At 43.9% G+C, this 13,955-nt stretch overlaps 1 protein-coding gene across 3 annotated transcripts in view; it reads right to left on the bottom strand.

Annotated features, from left to right (window-relative positions):
• Positions 1 to 13,955, bottom strand: part of AMOT (angiomotin) — a 65,075-nt gene that overhangs the window by 24,170 nt on the left and 26,950 nt on the right. For all 3 annotated transcript variants that reach the window (XM_078065440.1, XM_078065441.1, XM_078065442.1), the window contains 3 exons: positions 11,433 to 11,577; positions 10,474 to 10,566; positions 7,814 to 7,959 (listed from right to left, as the gene is read on the bottom strand). In XM_078065440.1, coding sequence (XP_077921566.1) covers positions 7,814 to 7,959; positions 10,474 to 10,566; positions 11,433 to 11,577 — 384 coding nt within the window. The remainder of the gene's footprint in view (positions 1 to 7,813; positions 7,960 to 10,473; positions 10,567 to 11,432; positions 11,578 to 13,955) is intronic.

The raw sequence follows: 13,955 nt of genomic DNA, 5'->3' as shown, positions 1-13,955 counted from the left end.
ATGTATTTACTTTGTCTGGCAAGTCAAGGGTTTCAAGTCATTGTGAATCAGAGATAAATTTTTATTTATTTATTTATTTATTAAATTTATTTATTTGACACAGAGAGAGAGATAGGAGAGAGGGAACACAAGCAGGGTAAGTGGGAGAGAGAGAAACAGGCTTCCCGCTGAGCAGGGAGCCTGATGTGGGCCTCTATCCCAGGACCCTGAGATCATGACCTGAGCCGAAGGCAGACGCTTAACGACTGAGCCACCCAGGCGCCCCCAGAGATAAATTTTTAAAGGGGAATCATAAAGTGGGAAGAACAGCAGAAAGGCAATCCAATGAAGAATAAGGCAAATATTCTTGAGCTCAATCAATCATATTTTTCCATTGCTCTTCTGCAATAATTTGAACCCATTCCCAAGCATTTGGCAGATCTCTTAACCCCCTTCTGACTCAGGAAAATCTGATCCCTGCAAATGAATACCACGTGATGGCATCCCTTCCCCTCCCTCCAACAACTGTGGATGTCTTTCAAATTTATTTTTTAAAAGATGGCTATATACAAAATTACTTCTAGGGCCCCTAAAGCTACCCATTTACCTCAGCCATTTGCAAGGAAGTCATTTAATCATTGACCTTTTCCATGTATGCACTGGTGGACAAAGCATAGGGTAGGATATTTTGGAATTAAGAGATCTGGGTTTTGTCCTAGATTTATCACTAACTGTATAATCTGTCTGCACTTTAATTTCCTAATCTGTTAAAAGAAGACAAAACTTGCAAGGTTCATGGTGGGAGGGGCGCCTGGGTGGCTCAGTCGTTAAGCGTCTGCCTTCGGCTCAGGTCATGATCCCAGGGTCCTGGGATCGAGTCCCACATCGGGCTTCCTGCTCAGCGGGAAGCCTGCTTCTCCCTCTCCCACTCCCCCTGCTTGTGTTCCCTCTCTCGCTGTCTCTCTCTCTCTCTGTTGAAAAATAAATAAAATCTTTAAAAAAAAAAAAAGGTTCATGGTGGGAGATATAATAATAGATTTGGAAATGTTTTCAAAAAGTTAAAAAAATTACATAGGGGGTAGGGATGAATAAGCAGAACACAGAATTTTTAGGGAGTGGAAATACTCTATATGATACCATAATGGTAGATACATGTCATTATACATTTGTCCAAACCCACAGAGGGTAAAACACCAAGAGTGAACCCTAATATAAACTATGGACTTCAGATCACTGATGCGTGAACATAAGCTCATCAGTTGTAACAAATACGACTTCTCTGGTGGGGGGGTGTTGATAACCGTAGAGGCTCTGCAGGTGTGGGAGCAGGGGGTAGATGGAAAATCTCTATACCTTACCTTCTCTTTTCCTGGAAACCTCAAACTGCTCTGAAAAAGTAAAGTCTTAATCAATAAAAAATATACAGATGGATAGGTGGGGGGGGTAGGCTATTATTACTGGCTGGACGAACACCATCATAGGCACACACTTCATTGGCTATGAGACACTAAAACTAGTTATACAGAGCTAAGTCCAGTGCCTTAGAGGACATCCTTCACTGTGTTTGATTTTCATCTTCCTTTCCATTGCCACAACTCCACTCACTATGTCACAGATGTCACAGTTCCAGTGTACTTTCTTTGGTCCTCTCCTTCATACAACTAGTTCATATGTTGCTCCATGACCCTTCAGTGATTTCTGTGTGATCTGAGTTAGTCTTACTCAGGAGCCCCTGGCTCCAAGTAAGATTTCCCTCTGAAGCAATTTGGTAACACTACCCTGGTATTAGCAAGCTGCCTCTGTCCATTGCCAAGAGGCTGTGGTCCACTGGTGGATATTAAAAGAACTGAAGAGTAGAAACCACCTCTAGAAACTTGCTACCAAGACAACAGAGTTCATTCTGTTAAGGAGGCTAAAGAAGTTATACAAGGCTTCCAACTTGGGAATTTAAAAAGTGAAAATCACAGGAAAAACAGAAAATCAAGCTCTGAGAGGTCACTCCATCTCTTTTTGGGGTGGGGGCAGAATTTCTTAACATATTGGGTGGAGCAACACCTACTTCAAAAAAAAATATGTTGGGCGCCTGGGTGGCTCAGTTGGTTAAGCGACTGCTTTCAGCTCAGGTCATGATCCTGGAGTCCCGGGATCGAGTCCCGCATCGGGCTCCCTGCTTGGCAGGGAGTCTGCTTCTCCCTCTGATCCTCCCCCCTTTCATGCTCTCTGTCTCTCATTCTCTCTCTCTCTCAAATAAATAAATAAAATCTTTAAAAAAAAAAAAAAATATGTTGCCAGGGCGCCTCGGTGGCTCAGTAGGTTAAGGGCCTAGCGTGGAGCCTGCTTAAGATTCTCTCTTAAGATTCTCTCTCTCTCTCTCTCTACCCCCCTCAGGCTCTCTCTAAAAAAAAATGCTGCCACAAATATGGGGAATGTTATCCTTAGATGAAATGCCCTTCAAATAAGTCAATAATCCATCAGCAGAACACCTTGGAAGATTCCTGGGTAGATAACGTACTTTATCTGAATTCCTATCAACAGTCTAAATGCGCACATAATTAGTACCCTCAGACCTTCCATCCACATTTATAATCCATCATAACTATTGGGTGAGTTTTACCTACTCACACAATATGCTATTGTGTGGAGATGATTTTGGATGAGACATAAATGTCTATGCCTAGCACATCTTCCTCTAATACTGGGAAAGGAGACTAGTTATGGTACTGTGTGGGTAAGTGTGACAGCAGAAAACTGTCCATCTCCAAAAGCAAAATGACAAATCAAGTAAGTGGCAAGGGAATTAGAAATAAGAAAAACTATCAGCCATAAAAGAATAATGGTGGAAATGGAAGGAAAGCATACGAATTTTGTTTTGAAGAACTGAGTGGAGTGGCAAAAGGACACTGGAAAATTCACTGCCTTCAAGAGTTATCACTGTGATGTCTAAATCATCGCCAGCCACTGCAGTTCAGAAAAGGTTAACACTTGGGCCCCTTTTCCCTGAATCTCTGTGGCTGTCATTCTAGCCTAAAGCCAAAGAACGAGGCTCACTGGCTTTTTTTGTCAGCCCTCCCACATTCCGCTCTCTCCCGTCCAGTGCACTCTGCTCAGTAGGCAGCCCACCCGCAGCATCTTCCCTCTTTGATCCTGCCAGGGCCTTTTTCCCACCATGCCTGAAACAATTACCCAAGCAGTGGCTCAGCTCTGGATCATGATAAGACAGTAGCCAGCCAGAAGCCTGGGCTGCCTTGAGCCTTGCGAGTGGATATGCCAGGCATCTGTCGAAACTCTCCAGTGAGGTCAAATTAGTGGTAGTGGGTGGGGGGGGTTGGGGGAGGTCCTTTGCATGGGAGAATGCCACGGTTGCTGTGGGACACAGAGTTCTTTTGACTTGGAGTTTAATGAGCCTCCACTTCAACACGACCTACGTGTCCCGAAAGATAAGGGCAAGGATGGAAAGGCACCATTTACCTTGGCTGCTACTTGCTGCATAGGGCTGCAGATTGGTGGCAAGACCCAGATTATAGTGAATCACCACAAAACCAGGTCTCTCCTTTAGTAAAAGTGCTAGCCCCTTCCAGCAAGATACCTCCCCAGATGTCAACAGAGCAGGGTCCCTCAAGAGAATCTCTGCTGAGCTTGGAAGAGGAAGAAGTTATGATTGCGGGAGAAAGTTCTCTGTAAGCCTGAGGCACATTTCTGTATAGAGCTTAGAGCACAGTGAAGAGTATCATGGGCAAGAGACTTAATGGGATTAGAAAAATGAGATGAATTTCAGGAAGAGCATCTAAATGAGGACTTTGTACAGAGAAAGACATAAATACATGCAAGGGTCCTCGGACTATTAAACTAATCATAATATTTCCCTGGCCATCTTCTTTTTAAATGAGATATATTTGACATATAACATTATATCAGTTTCAGGTAAACAACATAATAACTCGATATATGTATTGACCTGACATTGCACTTAGTAGGCTAAGAAAATACTCCCTAGACCAACGACTTAATTTGGGAAAGTTCCCCTAATTCTCATTTGCTAAGTAGAGTACAGAGGTTTCCCATGGAAGAACTTCTAAGGAAAATTCATGGTACCATTTGTAAGCCATAACTAAATTCTCTGTTTATACGAGACATAGCAAATGTCTGACATATCCCTCTGTCTTCAAAAATGATTTTATGTGAGTTATCTCCAACAGATAGTGGACTACATTTTCTATTCATGAATACCCTTCTCGATTTGGAGATGTTCACTAATTTTGTGAACACTGAAGACTCCTTAGATCCAGAGCTACCTTCTGTAATGTTCCATACTTAAAAATTTTACCCCAGATAGAAGGAGCCTAATGGGGGTTGAGTTGCAGCAGACGAGGAAAACTTCAATAATCTGTTCTTGTATTGGGGACTAAAGAAAAGGAATGTTTTCCTTTGAATATTATAAAGGAGATAAGGCAAACACCACCCAGGAGCAAACCCAGGTCTGATAGGCTGCTAAGACAGAAAAGAAAAGAAGAATCAGTGGATTTTTCCTGAGACACGGTTTCAAGCCCCTACATGGGCTTGAGAGTCTGGGAGACATTACATGACCTCTGTCTTTCGATGCCATTGGGTAGAAGGCTCCCAGACCGCTCTCTCCATCAAATATCCCACCGCCTTTAGCAACAGCAACTCAAATCTCCCAACAACTAGACTCTGAGCAGAAGTACAAGTGGGAGGAGGACTAAAAAATTAACAATAATTGATGAACTCATTTAAGACACCTGGACACTAGATGCCATGACTGAATCCTAGCCCAATTTTCAGAACTTCTTTTTTAAATTGTAAATCTATGTGTTTCGGGGGCAGGGCCCTGGAAAACGACTAAAAATCTCTGGAACGAATGCCCAGAAAAGCCTCAGAAGCCAGAAATATATTTCAGGCAACTGTTGCAGTGAGGGCTGCCCAGTGGGAACTACAAATTAACATCCTCTCCTTAGATGTATATTGTATATTATTTTCATGATTAACAACCAGTTACCACTGAGCCCTAGGACACAGCAAACCAAGAGAGTTGCATAGTCTTTGTCCCCATTTATCTCCTACCGGATGGGCACCCTTCCTGGAGGGGCAGTAAGGCTGTGTCTACACTCCAATCTCAAATCACTCTGGACAAGCTTCTCACGGTCTTGTTGAAAAAGAGGGGCCCAACGGGTGAAGCATTTTTTTTTAAATGAAAAGATGCAGGGGTTACTAAATTTGAACAAGCGCCCACATTTTCTCTTTGGGAATGGAACCAAAGGATGATTCAGACAGGGAGACAGGCAGCAAGGTCTAGGGAATGAAGAGTCATGAGATTCCAGTTTTATTCCTGGCTTTACCCAAGACTTGCCATGTGACCACCAGCAAGCTACTTCTCAGCCAGTCTCTCAGTTTTCCCTTCTCTAAAAGAACACAGTCTTATCCTTGTCCTGTAATTTACTCTGTGATTTCCTCACAAAAAGGGGAAGGAAAAGCACAGATGAAGTATAGCAAAAGGTTAAAGGGTATGCTCCTTAGGTCTGGATACCAGACATATACAAGTATTCCTCATGTTCAATAAAGCAACTTAGCAGTATTTCTGATGTAGACAACTGATGAAGCTGGACATTAGCTTGATTTTATGCAACCTGATGTTTAATGATTAAGCAAATCAGGTCAAGGACATCATAGGTTAGGTGACATTACCTACTGGAAATGTATGAACCCACAAGCATTTTTTTTAAAGATTTATTTATTTGAAAGAGAGCAAGCAGGAGAAGGGCCAGAGGGAGAGGGAAATGGAGAGAATCTCAAGCAGACTCCCCGCTGAGCGTGGAGCCCACTCAGGGCTCAATCTCACAACCCCTGAGGATCATGACCTGAGCCAAAATCAGGAGTCGGACCCTTAGCTGACTGAACCACCTAGGCGCCCCTCCAACAAGCATTTTAATCCCCACCCCAAAAAGCAAAGGATATCTGGAAGTCAAGAGATCTCTAGGAAATAGAACCATTCTTACTGAGGGAGAAGAAGCAGGCAATGAATGAAGGTAGGAAAGACAGCTCATACATACAAAAGCCACAATGCTGAGGGCTTGGTCACTAAACACTTTTTTTTTTTTTTTTGGTCTCAAGTTTATAAAGCTTCCAATGTTACAATGGAGGCTATTTCTTCTCTTAAAACAATTCAAATTTTAGAATAGTTAGTGAGATGTGAAATTTTCTTCACCAAGTTACACTTTGGCATCAATTTTTGCTGGAACACACCCATTCCCTGAAGTACAAAACACTGAAGACTTAGTAGTACTTCAATACAATGACAACTGGTATGCAAGATTAATTAATGACAGGCCAGCAGCAATATTCCCTCTATTTCACATGAACACAGTTCAGTGTTGCAATCGAGTAACATCTACATCAAGATTAATCAGATACATATTTATCATACGCTTAATAGTTTGGGGGCCCCTGTATTTGTCAAAGAAAGACTCTATACTCGCACACACAAAAAAGTGACCATTTCACCCCACCACGTACCTCCATTCCACAACCTAGCCAGGAAGAGCCAGGGCACAGCTCCTGGCCTGCCACAAACTGTAAATTGTCCCTGGGTCCCATCCTGTTCAAGACTGCTTCTATTTGAGGGGCGCCTGGGTGGCTCAGTCATTAAGCGTCTGCCGTCGGCTCAGGTCATGATCCCAGGGTCCTGGGATGGAGCCCCGCATCGGGCTCCCTGCTCTGCGGGAAGCCTGCTTCTCTCTCTCCCACTCCCCCTGCTTGTGTTCCCTCTCTCGCTGTGTCTCTCTGTCAAATAAATAAATAAAATCTTTTTTTTTTTTAAAAAAAAGACTGCTTCTATTTGAAAACCAGTCTGCAAAATAAATCCTAGGATAAGGGGCATAGCCATCAAGATTCATTTATTTTAGTTTAGTTTTTTACCTAAGGGGACCAACTTCCCACTGAGTATGGGGAGACAAGGACCATTTTGATGTTAATATCCTTGGAGTACTTTAAAATATCTGGAATCATTTTTTTAGCCCTTCTAAAAAAAAGCTTTAAAGCCCTATAACGGCAGGAATTAAAAAGTATATATCTGTCACAGGCTTAAGGCAGGGCTAGGTCCACAGTAAGAACTTGGAGGGGGGTGGTTAGCTTATTATATGAATGAGCAAATGGAAATTGCTCCTTGACCTTGGTGATTTTCTATTCGGGAGCCAAAGGAAGGAACTTGCAGAGAAGAGAAAAGAAATCAAAGTGTACTCACATCAGCGCAGCTATGACTAGAAGTAGCAGAGGGCGGGGCTCAGTCACTTAAGTGTCCGACTCATGATTTTGGCTCGGGTAGTGAGATGGATCCCCAAGTCAGGCTGCGTGCCCCACGGGGAGCCTGCTTGGGATTCTCTCTCTCCCTCTGCCCCTCCCTCCGCTTGTGTTCTCACTCTTGCGCTCTCAAATAAATAAATAAATCTTTTTTTTTTTTTTAAAGATTTATTTATTTATTTATTTGAGAGAGAGAGAATGAGAGAGCAAGCACATGAGAGGGGGGAGGGTCAGAGGGAGAAGCAGACTCCCTGCCGAGCAGGGAGCCCGATGCGGGACTCGATCCAGGGACTCCAGGATCATGACCTGAGCCGAAGGCAGTCGCTTAACCAACTGAGCCACCCAGGTGCCCCTAAATAAATAAATCTTAAAAAAAAAAAAAGAAGTAGCAGATGGTACCTTCCTATTGGGGGATTGTGTAGCTGCCAGTTCACCAAACTGGGGAGTCCCCAGTGCCCTTGATCCCTTGATTTCCCAGCTCTTCCCCACCTCAGGCTCATATACCTAAGGAAACTACACATACCTCTTCTTCCAGCTTGACCACCTTGGCCTGGGCGTTGCTCAGGGCCTGGTCTCGGATTTCGATGTGTCGCCGTTGGTCCTCATTGGTAGAACGGGCAGTGGCCAGCTCGGCCTCCAGCTTCTCCTTCTCCCTCTGGCTTTCCTTATCTATCAAGACATGAATCATCATTACTGCCATTCTGGGGCTGGCTCAAAACCTTACCTGGGTAAAACTGACAATCATACCCATTATTAAACATTGTCTAACACACAGCCAAAAGAACCAGCACACCCAAGATCTGGACTCTCTCGCTGGCTCTGCCACCAACTTGCTATGTAAATTCAGAAAAGTCACTTAACAATGGTTGTGGTGCAGAAGCAATGTGAAAGTAGATGTAAAGAGTGTGATGAAAAGTACAATGCAAAGAATACACACACATCAGAAGAACAGGTAGGTTTGTCTCTTCAATTTTATTTCTTCAAGTGGTTTTGTATTCACAAAAGAGCCACTGAGTCCCCCAGAGTTTACCCTATTATCTTGTGACAGTATATTAAATCAATCTAAAAATGGTATTTCACAGAATGTATAAAACTCAAAATCCTACTCTTTACTAACATTATTTTCCAACTGAACTAAGTCCAGGATTGCACTGTAGGTACGGAAGACCAAGACACGTGTAATCATCCCCTCGGCCTTTCTAGGACCCTCCCCTTTTACCTAGGACAGCCCTCATGCCCGAAACTCAAAGGAGCAGTTCTGATTCTCATTTGGAGGTAGAGTGCCCTTCCTCTGGAGACCATGATACTTAAGTTTGTAAGAGAAACTTTAATAGGGCAGCCTCGCCTTCCTTCCCACTCTGATGTTACTTATCTATTCAGCTGTACCTTGGAAAAGAAATGAGCATCTGTCGAATACTTATTGCCTACCAAGTATTGTGCTAACTTAGTCCTCAGAAAGAGTCCCCTGCAAGGAAAAGTGTTATTCTCTTCTCCATTTTGTATATGAAAAGACAGAGACCCAGAGGGCCTGGATAACTTGTACGAGGTCTCACAATTAGTAAATGAGTACACAGCGGAGCCCATACTGAAGGCCAGGCTGTTCTGAACTCCTTCTAACCAGACTGCCTTCTCCTAGGGTTGCGTTGGGTTTGGCCTCTCGAGGGTAAGTGGAACACATTCCCCAGGGAGGCTTTTCAAGAGGGCTTTCTTGCCGCTTGCCACAGTTCCAACCACGCAGCACCCTGTCGACGTCCAAAGGCAAAAAGAACTAAGAGGCCACAAGTCATGCCCTCGCTTCTGCTTGCTAAGCGGAGTCCATTTTTCCCTTCTAGAACCATGAGACAGCCTTTCCCCCTGCTGTTAATACACTTTTTATCTATTAAGTTCCCACATTTTATAAACCAGTAGCCGAGCTCCCAGGACCCCTGAAATACCATTGCCACACAGGGAGGAAGGAGTATGAACTAGCAGATCCGGGGCAAGAATCCATACATTTTCTCTTTTGTTTTGTTTTGTCCTGGGGGGCCACCACCTTCTCCACCAGGGAACCTACTTCCAGGGTCACTGTGACACCCCAAAAGCAACAATTTACACCAGGTACTGAGGACATCAGAAAAACTGCATTCTTCCCTCTCAGACAGACTGATGAAGGAACAGGAGGCTCAGGGAAATGAGGAAGAAAAAAAGCCCCACTTCTAAGGCCAGTGCACAACAGAGCAACCCAGGGAGGGAGGGGGATATTGTAAGTGAAGATCAAACAAACTTGTAAAAGCTGACTGGAAGCTGCATGGAATGACTTGAAAGAGGCATGTGGAGGCCCCGTGAAGATGGGGCCTGACAAGTCCCCACCGTGCGCCACTCCAGCTGGGAGCCGCAGGGAGGGGGGCAGGGGGTAGGCAGCACCAATCACGGGCGTCTGCAGAGTGAGGGTAGTTCATCTGTTTCCCCCTATGGGCTCAACCCACTGCAGAGTTTTTATTGCTGGTTTTATTGTGGCAATTGGAAAGAATGAGGCATTGTCTAGCTGGGTGGAGTCTATTAGGGACCGATAAAGAAGAGGATTAGTTCATTGTCACGGTCCTCGGAGTATTTCCAGACAAAGGAAACACTATTATGAGGAAGATGCAGTTCTGCCCTCCCCCACATCCTCCAACTCTGTGACCAGAGTCAGTAGCTCAGGCCATGGCAGTGGTCCTCCTCTAGCTCCCTTTGCCCTCAGCCAATATGGAATGATATGATGTAATACGGGGCGTTTAACTAAGGGAGCCACAGGTGCCGATTAGGTATTCCAAACGCTAATCATCGATTGCACATGTTAATCCTGTCTCTACCACAGCCAGCCCATGGAGCCTTCAACAATAAATCCCTCCAACATGCAGAGACCCCATGTTCACTAAGGTCCTTTTCAGCTAGCAGTGACAAAAGCAGGGATTTCAAGGGGCTTCTCTGGTCTAATACAGAAGGAGCCATGTTGATGTGGCTAAATGTGGCAAGCAGCCTTCTTGGCCTCGAAGGAAAAAAGAACAAGAATCCCAACTTTATGCTTGAACAGGAAAAAGAATGCCTAGATGGCATTTGCTCTGTCCCGGCTATTCTAGAAGGATATGCAGAACTGTGTAACCTTTTTACACATCTGGCTCCCAACCACACATTAATACCTGCTGCCGGAGCTTTCAGACTTACTTTTTGCAAAGAGCTGAGAGATGGTTTTTCTGGTATCCTCTGATCCCTCATATTCCTTCTCCGCAAGCTGCTTGTTGGCAGTCTCTAGACGCTCTGTGGAATTCAGAGACAATCAACAGGGCCTCATATACAAACTTCCAAGCACATGGTGTTTGCCCTCTAAATACTGATCTTGGGCAAAACAAGCCTGCTTCTTCTTGTTACTCAGGAATAGGTGACACAGACATAGATTTACAAATGTGGAGCCCCAAACAAAACTAAACCATGGTTGGGAAGGAGGAGGTGAGCACTTAACACTTTCACCCCTCCCTGACAAAACCGAGGTGCCGAATTCTTAATTCCGATGAAGGAATCTATCCCTGAATATATGACATCTTTCATTTGCCAGGACAAAGAGCATCAAAGTTATTATGAAGTCTTTAAAATCATGTAACATCAAAGCTAGAAGGGGACCATGGGCAGTGTCTAGTTCAGTTGTCTCACTTTATCAGTAAGACAATCTAAGTCCAAAGACAGAAAATAATATCCCCAAGGTCATCAGTTTTGAAGGTGTTGAAGGTGGTCATTTCTCCCCATCTTCAGTATTATCGTGTTAAGGTAAAAATAAAAGGAGGGAGTCCCAGGAACAATGGAGGACATCATTATCTCAAGCTTGCACAGCCCAAAGACAGACCTCTGCAAAACCTATAAAGGAGAAAGGCAGCATGGATTGTGGGGCAGGCCAGGCGGGTCCAGGAGTCCCGGGGGGGATACTGTCTGATTAACACCTCAGCTCATCCCACTCTGATTAAGCAAGCTTGGGACCAAGTTCTGTTGCAGTCCCCAAAACCTAGCTCGGTCTATGCCCTGCAATTTACTGGCCATACTAGTGGGCTGGACAAGCCCTGAGAGCCTCAATGTATACTCCTCAGCCCTTCCCTTCGCCATCTTGGCCAATGCTTCAGAAGTGACTCCCTCACCTCTCAGATCCCTGTTGAAGTCATGCATCCTTCGAATTTCACCCTCAAGCTTGTTTCTCATGGCTTTCTCCAGGGCCTCTCTTTTGGAGGATGATTTTACAAGGTTCTCATATGCCTCTGAGACACGCTGGATTTCTGTCTCCACCTGAAAAAAAAAAAAAAGAGGAAAGATAGTGGGGATGGTAGGAGCTTAATGGGATAGATGGTCTGAAAGCATATATGCAAATCCTTAGTGACAGCTTCTCCCAGGGCTTTACAGATGGCTAGGAGGCCAGCATAACACAGTCAGATAAGAAAAGTTTCCCAGAAGGATTTCTTAAAAAAAAAAAAAAAAAAAGATTTATTTATTTGAGAGAGAGATCTGGAGTGCATGGGCAGGGTCAGGGGAGGGGCAGAGGGAGAGGGAGAATAAATCTCAAGGAGACTCTGCACTGAGCACGGAGCCCTACATGGGGCTCAACCCCAGAACCCTGAGATCACGACCTGAGCCGAAACCAAGAGTCGGACGCTTAACCGACTGAACCCCCAAGTGCCCCCCAGAAGGATTTCTAAAGTCAACGTTCAGCTCAGCAACTAATTCACAGGGTCATGAGATTCCCTCAGGTTAAAAACAAATACAGTTTCTGCCTTCAGAGAAGGTGGTAGGAGAGAATAAATTTCATATGTATAGTTATAAATGATTCTCATTTCTGTGTAAGAATTTTCTTAATTTTGGCGTGCCTGGGTGGCTCAGATATTGGGCATCTGCCTTCGGCTCAGGTCATGATCCTAGAGTCCTGGGATCAAGCCCTGCATCAGGTTCCCTGCTCTGCGGGAGGCCTGCTTCTCCCTCCCCCACTCCCCTGCTTGTGTTCCCTCTCTTGCTGTGTCTCTCTCTGCCAAATGGATAAATAAAATCTTTTTTTAAAAAAAGAATTTTCTTAATTTTGAAAATACTATTGACACTGTATATAGTATGTAGATAACATTATTTCAGAGTGTCCAAAGGGCTTTCACATGTTTATTTCTATTTGCCCTGCTATCCACCTTTACAAGGACACCTCTCCCCCGTCGTAGCAGAGGGAAAAGTGAAATTGACCTTTCTGAGATCAAGTCAGTGGCAGAGTCGAATCCTAAAAACTCTAAGCCTCAGCCCTTATGCAGTAGTTCAATTCACTCTAACAAACCTTCACCATGGGCCAAATAGTTACAGAGCTCTTTAAAATGTTCACAATAGCCAAACTATGGAAAGAGCCTAGATGTCCATCAACAGATGAATGGATAAAGAAGATGTGGTAGATATATGTACAATGGAATATTATGCAGCCATCAAAAAATGAAATCTTGCCATTTGCAAGGATGTGGATGGAACTAGAAGGTATTATGCTAAGCGAAATAAGTCAATCAGAGAAAGATAAGTATCCTATGATCTCACTGATATGAGGAATTAGAGAAATAAGACAGAGGATCATAGAGGAAGGGAGGGAAAAATGAAACAAGATGAAACCAGAGAGGGAGACAAACCATAAGAGACTTAATCTCAGGAAACAAACTGAGGGTTGCTGGAGTGGAGGCGGGTTGGAGGGATGGGGTGGCTGGGTGATGGACATTGGGGAGGGTAAGTACTATCATGAGCGCTGTGAACTGTGTAAGACTGATGAATCACAGACCTGTACCCCTGAAACAAATAATACATTATATGTTCACAAAAAAAATTTTAAAAAAAGATAGTCAGAAAAAAAAAGGAAAATAAAAGTAAAAAATAAAATACCCGTGGGGTGTGTAGGTATGAATGAGGACATTATTGTTTCCCTTCAAGGAGCTTTCGATGTAATCAAATAAAAGAATAAAGAGAAGGATGCCTTATTGAGAGCAGTAGAAGTAAGTGCTACAAAAGTGCAGGAGAGGAAAAGGTTATTCCTGATTGGGGTGAAGGGAGAGGAGACCAATTTCAGGCAGGCGGTGGCATATCAAGTCAGATCCTAAAAGCTAGGTCAGATTTCAATGAGCAGAGGTGAGGGGAAGGGTGTTCTATTCTGAGTGAGTGAATGCATTCCCAGAATGACCAGTAGTCTCATTTGGCTGGACACTGTGGGGTACACGGAGGGAAGCTGGTGAGATCTGGCTGTAAAGATAGACTGGAGTCAGATCATAAAAGGGCTTAAATGCCAGGTATTTGGACTTTATCCCGTAGTCAGTGGGGAACCAGTACAGATTTTTGAACAGAAATTCATGATCGGAGTTATGTTTTATGACACCACTGCAAATCTTATAAAATGGGGGAAAAAAAAGAAACCATACACACAAAACCTCAAAGAGAAACGGTCTTGCCCCAAATCAGCGCAAATCGGGAAGAAACTAAGAAATTAGACTCCAGAGTCTTTCTGTAACCAGTAGAGCTTCATTGCACATGAAATAACCACAGAGATATTTGCATATAATTTGTATAAGATAAATAAACCCCGTGGCCTATGAGGCAATTTGCAAATTAAATTTGACTCCTGCAACCATTCTGCATTCCTTCTCAGTTTCCCACTATCCTCC

This window comes from Halichoerus grypus, chromosome X (genome assembly GCF_964656455.1).
Source record: "Halichoerus grypus chromosome X, mHalGry1.hap1.1, whole genome shotgun sequence".
Classification (NCBI taxonomy): Eukaryota; Metazoa; Chordata; class Mammalia; order Carnivora; family Phocidae; genus Halichoerus; species Halichoerus grypus.
This window is presented reverse-complemented; position numbering and strand designations above follow the sequence as displayed.